Genomic DNA, 6,708 nt, shown 5'->3' on the forward strand with positions numbered 1-6,708 from the left:
CCTATACGATTCAATTAATTGTTATTCTGCCACCTGCCATTTATATATATATATATATATATATACATATATATATATATATATATACATATACATACATATATATATATATATATATACATACATACATACATACATACATACATACACACACACACACACACACACACATATATATATATATATATATACACACACACACACACTCACACACACACATACACATATATATATATATATATATATATATATATGAATCTACAAATGTCAAGCGCAGCCTGCCCAAAGGCAACTACATGCTTTCCATAGTCATACTTTCTTAATTGATACACATTAGAGATGTCGGGACTGAATGGGTACTAGTATTCCTGAAGGTGTGAAGATCGATTTTTTGCTGCATCTTGTCGCTGTTGTTAAAGGGACATTCCTGAGATTGCTGCAATTTTTAAGATGTTATCTACTAACAGAGACTTTTTAACGATTGTAATTACATATCAAATATATTTTTTCTGCATAAAATATTAGTGGCTGTATATTAAACGTGTTTCTAATCGTTCTAATATTTGTACTAGGTTAAATTTCATTTTATTTCCTAAAATATTTTACGAAATTATTTGAAAAGAAAATCCAGTTTCGGCTAATTACAAATATTACGACGACCAGAAACACATTGAATATACAGACACTGATATTCTTTACAAGAAAATATATTTATTATGTAAGTTTAATCGTAGAAATATTTTATTTGTTGGAATCATCTTACAATGCAGCAAACTCAGGAATGTCCCTTTAAATATCACTTCCATGTAATAGTAAACATTTACTGTAGCCGCTTAATACTGGTATTTTAGCAACTTGGGATCCGATTTGGGTGGCCGCTGGCCAAGTTAGATAGGCGATCTCTTATTACAGGTGTATTTACGTTATCAATCGGTTGGAAGGGAAAAAAGTGGCTGCTTAAGGCAGATGACCGCTGAATACATATGGCCGCTAGGACAGGTTTGATTATATATATATATATATATATATATATATATATATATATATATATATATATATATATACTAACATTATATCTCTGTATATATGTATATATTTTATGTGTTCAAGGGCCATTAGGCTAATGCGATTAAAGTTATATATTTTTTTAAAGTAATCAGACCAATTAGTATCGAATTCTTTCAGGAGACGTCTGTGTCATTCATCCAATAGCTGAGACCTATATAGTATCTGTATCACTGCGTTTCATGTTGGAAAGGAAAATACAGCGTACAAAACAACTTTTGACTTGTGACATTCTGGTAAAACAACACACAGAGCCATACACTGTGTTAATACACTAAACAGGTTTAGACAAATGTGAATAAATGTCAGGATAGCTTTTCTATTTGGAATGAGATTTACATTTAGAATACAGGCAGCCATTAAAGATTTACGGTAGTAGTAAACCAAATGAAATCTGGCTGGGTCAAAATGCACCTAACGTTTGATAGAGCAGTTAATAGCACACGTTCTGCCACTGAAGATAAATGAGACAGTGTCAGTTTTGGTACACAGTTGGTTCATCTGTCCAGTAAATTCTTGTAATTTAATTTGAACTAGTGTCAAAGTGCCAACTACCATTGTGTTTGAAATATGTGCAGGGTTCTTACTAAATATATCATGACAATTTTTGGCCAAACTAGGTTAGTCATAGACGCTACCCGTTATCTTTGAAATGAGAGGTGGACAGGAGAAATCTTTATCATCAGCCGAACCCTATTGTGCGGTGGATTATCTCTGTATCGAGTGAAGGACTACAATTGTGATGAAATCTTGGGAACCTTCTATGAGCCTGAACTCCAAAGGATTGATGTGAAAGAAGACGATCTCTGGAAAGTCAAGAACATTCTAAAGACAAGAGGGCGTGGACCAAACAAAGAACACTATGTCAAGTGGTTGACCTGGTCCAAGAAATTTAATTCTTGGGTGAAGGCATCTGAGGTTGAACACTTGTAAATGCTACAATAATTGTATAGAAGCATGCATAGAGTTAGTTCAATATATTGTAAGGCTGGGCGCACGACCCCCATGACCTCTGATCCACTCTTGATTAGCATGGGGAAATAAATAGTCAGAATGTATTTCTTATGTTGTGTATTAATAGCGCAATAGCTATCTTTTATGTTAATATATCTTCATTTTGACGCATTTCACACCATTAATAAGCAAACACATTTTCCAAACCACTCATGACTTGGTAGTGAACTTAGTGTTTATGGAATGGATTCTTGTTGTTTAACGTTGGTGCGGTATGGGATTTACCCGTTTTTAAAAACGCCATTAGTCAGCCAATCAAAATTCATTTGGGCTGTGACGTCACCGTCCCATTTTGGGAGGGTGACGCTGAGAGGGTGACACCTCTCCCATGTTAAGTGAATGGGCGAAAATGGGCCAGAACTCTCATTTCTACCACTACATATAGTCTTAGAGAGGAATCCTACTACATTTTCACATTAGTTGCAAGGGATTGTTTGTTATATGCATCATCCCACAGACGGGATAGCACAAGCCATGGTGCACTGGCTGGAACACAACATAGACCAATGGGTCCACCGACGGACATCAATCCCAGCCCGACCACTCACTAATCAGCCGAAGGTTTTTTCCACTGAGCTACATAGACCCCCCCCCCCCCCCACACACACACACACACACACACACCAACCACAAACATACACACACACCCGCTCCAAAATAAAGAACACGGCTATCAGCATTACTGACACTTGTTACGCTATTTTTGTGAACTGGAGACAAATCCTTTGACAAACAGTCTGCTACACCTATTTGATTCGAGATTTAGCTATTTGAGGTGAATTAAGGCTAATTAATTTTAGATATTGTATCACACGTATAACAATGGGTGTTAGTTGCAGAATTACGCTAGTAAGTACCGAGATTGTTGTCGATACCATATTGACTAATTTCAAAGTTTAGTTTTTAAATATTAAGGCAGCATTACCTACTACCCCCCCCCCCCCCCCCCTCTCTCTCTCTCTCTCTCTCTCTCTCTCTCTCTCTCTCTCTCTCTCTCTCTCTCTCTCTCTCTCTCTCTCTCTCTCTCTCTCTCTTTCTCTCTACCATGTGTGTATTGGATGTCCACTACGGTCTTCAATACACATACGCTCGCCATCTGTAAACCGGCCCAGAAAATGACAAAACAGACAGCTTAATAATAATAAGAAGAAGTAGTAGAAGAAGAAGAATCCCACCAAAAACAATAGGTTCCCCAGCTGGAGCTGTTATCATGGTTATGCTAATGCAGAGAGAGAGAGAGAAAAAAGAGAGAGAGAGAGAGAGAGAGAGAGAGAGAGAGAGAGAGAGAGAGAGAGAGAGAGACAGAGACAGAGAGAGAGGGGGAGAGAGAGAGAGAGAGGAGGGGGGAGAGAGAGAGAGACACACACACACACACACACACACACACACAGACAGAGACACAGAGAGAGACTGCTTTTACCAGTTGTATTCAGACGAGTTTGAATTGCACCCTTGTATCTGCATAACAAAAGATTAGGATACGAAAAAACGTGAATGCATTGGTGATGGTTGTTGTGGAGTGAATCGGACGACCTTTTAATATGGGTTACAAGAGCTGAACGACCTTGATAGATACTTGACTTGCGGTTTCAAGTATTCTGTGTTTAAAGATTACGATCTAATGTTTTTCAGATGTTATTTAAACTGAACTGTATTTAGAACTCATTTCCGGAAAATTGTTATACCAGGGCTAGAAATGAAAACAAAATTCTACATGCACCAGGTGCATGCTGAAAAAAGAGTTACATGCACCATTAAAATTCTGCATGCACCAAAAATAAGGCAACTTCGTTGGGTTTTTTTTATACGAAGCTATTTGGAATTATTCGGCAATACCTATATTTATTTATTAACAGTACCGGGACGTTATACAACTGCGTTTATTACTGATTCTTGATCAAATTTTAAAATTTCACCCAACGTAAACGCCTTACAGAAATCTATAATAGGCCTATTACAAAAAACGTAAGAAAATTTATGTTTTGTATTAAGCAAGTTATTAACTTGTTTAACTCGATAAGATCTGTTGGTATAATATAAATTAGCCTACGGAATTCGACGAGAAGTTGCGATTGAAATAATCACTGGCTAACTTCGAGTCAACTACGCGAGTAACGCACCTGCGCGTTCGCAATCATCTGATCAAGTGCCCATATCTGAGGTCGAAAATGTTCAAGGCAGTTACGGTACTTTGTATTGATCACAGATCTGGCGGAGTTCAATTTGTCAGTGACGACAACAACTGTGTTGTGCGCGTGGATACCCCAAAGTCGGTCTCGACCACCTTCCCTAATACCGTTCACGGATATAACCGAGATATTGCCGGCAATTTTCGCAAATATATTTCACGGAAATGACCGAAAGGGCGCTAATTGTTGTAAGTAGGATTATGGGATACAAAATGGATGCGCCCATAAGTAAAAGTTAACGTTTTCATGTGCGAGCAGATTACGAAATGCATACGCAAAATTCAACAACTTGAGTCTGAATCTGGTAGACAACAGGATACTAGTATACGTAATACACAGTACTTGAAAAATATTAGCATGCACCGCGTGCACCCAGTTTTAAAAGTTACATGCACACGCAAAAATCAGCATGTACTAACACTGCATTTCGATCCCTGTATACGTATAATAGAATTTAAGCCTGTGCATCACTAAATTGTAAATGTTTGAGAATACATCTTTAATTTGTTTTGTTGTTTGTTATTTCTGTTGGGAAACTCTCAGTCACTCTTGACGTGACAGCCTACATGTCTCAACTTCCTCCACGGACGCAGTCTCTGTGTACGTCTCTTCTCCCACCTGACATCATCGTCGTCTGCCGCTAATAAAGCTGGTCTGACCCACGGCACTAACTAAAACCGCCGGTAGTAGGTGAGCGTAGTAAGACTATCCCACAGCTAAAAGCTGACGTGAAATGATAGGTGTAGCATGGAAAGCCACAAGAGACGAGCACCTGTTACAGTTGAAGAGACAGGGACCGGGATGTGGAGGTGGATAGCGAAAGAAGTTGGACAATAGGAGGGGTTTCCAGACCGGGAAGAAATGAGAAGGAATTCAAAGGAGTAAAAGGAAAGGGGGCTATTTGCATAACAACAGATTAGGATACGAGGCTACGTGAGGCCACTATAGCTTGCTTCACTAAATCACGGTTATGTTCTTTTGGAATGTTAGGATACGAGGCTACGTGAGGCCACTATAGCTTGCTTCACTAAATCACGGTTATGTTGTTTTGGAATGTAAGATATGTACCAGCTTTGTCTAACCTTTTCTTTAAACGTACACGTAAAAACTCACGTAACCATTCCATTGAATATTGAATAAATTTTGCCAATACATTATTTATTTGATTTTTATTTTATAAATTATATATTACATACCGTACCTAACCTAACACAACTGGGGTGTACAAACAAACAAAATCAGCTTACTCAAGGTCGGAGTGCTACAGAGTCCACAGTGGTAGACCCTCCCCTTCCCACAATTATTTTCGTTTACTTGGGATCCCTTGTGGTCAAATCTGTAGTATTTATGGCGGGGGGGGGGGGGGGGGGGGGGGGGGGGGGGTACTTTTGAAATGCACAAAGCAATTTTGTAAACCACAACGCTATAGTTCAGACTTTTTTAGGGGGGGGGGGGGGGGGGGGGGGGGGGGGTCCGCCACTTGCCCATTCCCTAAATGCAATAATATTGCTTACACATATCAAGTCGATACTGAAGAACATACTATTTTCAAAGTATAATCTATGATTGCACGTGCTGTTGTAGCATTGTGTAAACCACATGAAATACAAGTATATAATTATTAGAAGAGTAAACAAGTTTACAAAAAAAGTATTACTGAACATTCAATACATTATTGTTATTTCAAGTGTAAATCGAAAATTGCATATTCATACCCATCAAGCATATAACGTTCAATGCATTTATTAACTCTTTAACACTGAAAACAAATTATTCCCATGGCATTCGTTATCAGTCACTATTAAACAACCTATCAATTGAACAAATATAAACGTGCATTACAAAACATGGACAATCAATAAAAAAAACCCACATATGAAATGCATCTAAATACGAAGCCAGAGGTGGGTTGGGCAGAGAGCCACACTAGTCCAGGGAGTTATGTAAAAATGCATTGTTTTTTGCCTCAAGTCTGTAAAATGTGTTTCTTTTTATTCTTAAGACTATCCAGAATTAGAAATCCATTGGTAGCATTTTTTTTCAGTCATTTGATCATGGCGGCCATCTTGAAATTCAAAATGGCCATAATTTTGGGATATTTTACATATATTTTGACTCCCAGATTTCATAGAAACACAATTCTTGTGTCTATTTATATTTTTGAGGGCAATGAAGTCGCTGATAACATTTTATTTAGTCATTTGGGCAGGACAGCCATCTCGAAATTCAAAATGGCCGCCAATTAAATATTCTTATATATATATATATTTACTCGCAGTTGACCCACAACAACAATTTAGGTATTTGTTTACATTTATGAGTTTGTGAATGAAGTTATGAAAAGAAAAAAAAATGTTGTCTGACCTAAGCATCCATCTTGAAATTTAAAATGACCACCATTTTAAAAAATTGTTTCCATATATCTCAACTCTCGGTTAAC

At 37.6% G+C, this 6,708-nt stretch overlaps 1 protein-coding gene across 1 annotated transcript in view; it reads right to left on the bottom strand.

Moving 5' to 3' along the window:
- Nucleotides 1–1,773: 1,773 nt before the first annotated feature.
- The window catches only part of LOC121385897 (cell death abnormality protein 1-like), a 42,780-nt gene continuing 37,845 nt past the window's right edge, over nt 1,774–6,708 (bottom strand). Inside the window, exon 18 of the mRNA XM_041516688.1 lies at nt 1,774–1,871. Within this exon, the coding sequence (XP_041372622.1) occupies nt 1,774–1,871 (98 nt within the window). The remainder of the gene's footprint in view (nt 1,872–6,708) is intronic.

Source organism: Gigantopelta aegis, chromosome 12 (assembly GCF_016097555.1).
Source record: "Gigantopelta aegis isolate Gae_Host chromosome 12, Gae_host_genome, whole genome shotgun sequence".
NCBI classification, from domain to species: Eukaryota; Metazoa; Mollusca; class Gastropoda; order Neomphalida; family Peltospiridae; genus Gigantopelta; species Gigantopelta aegis.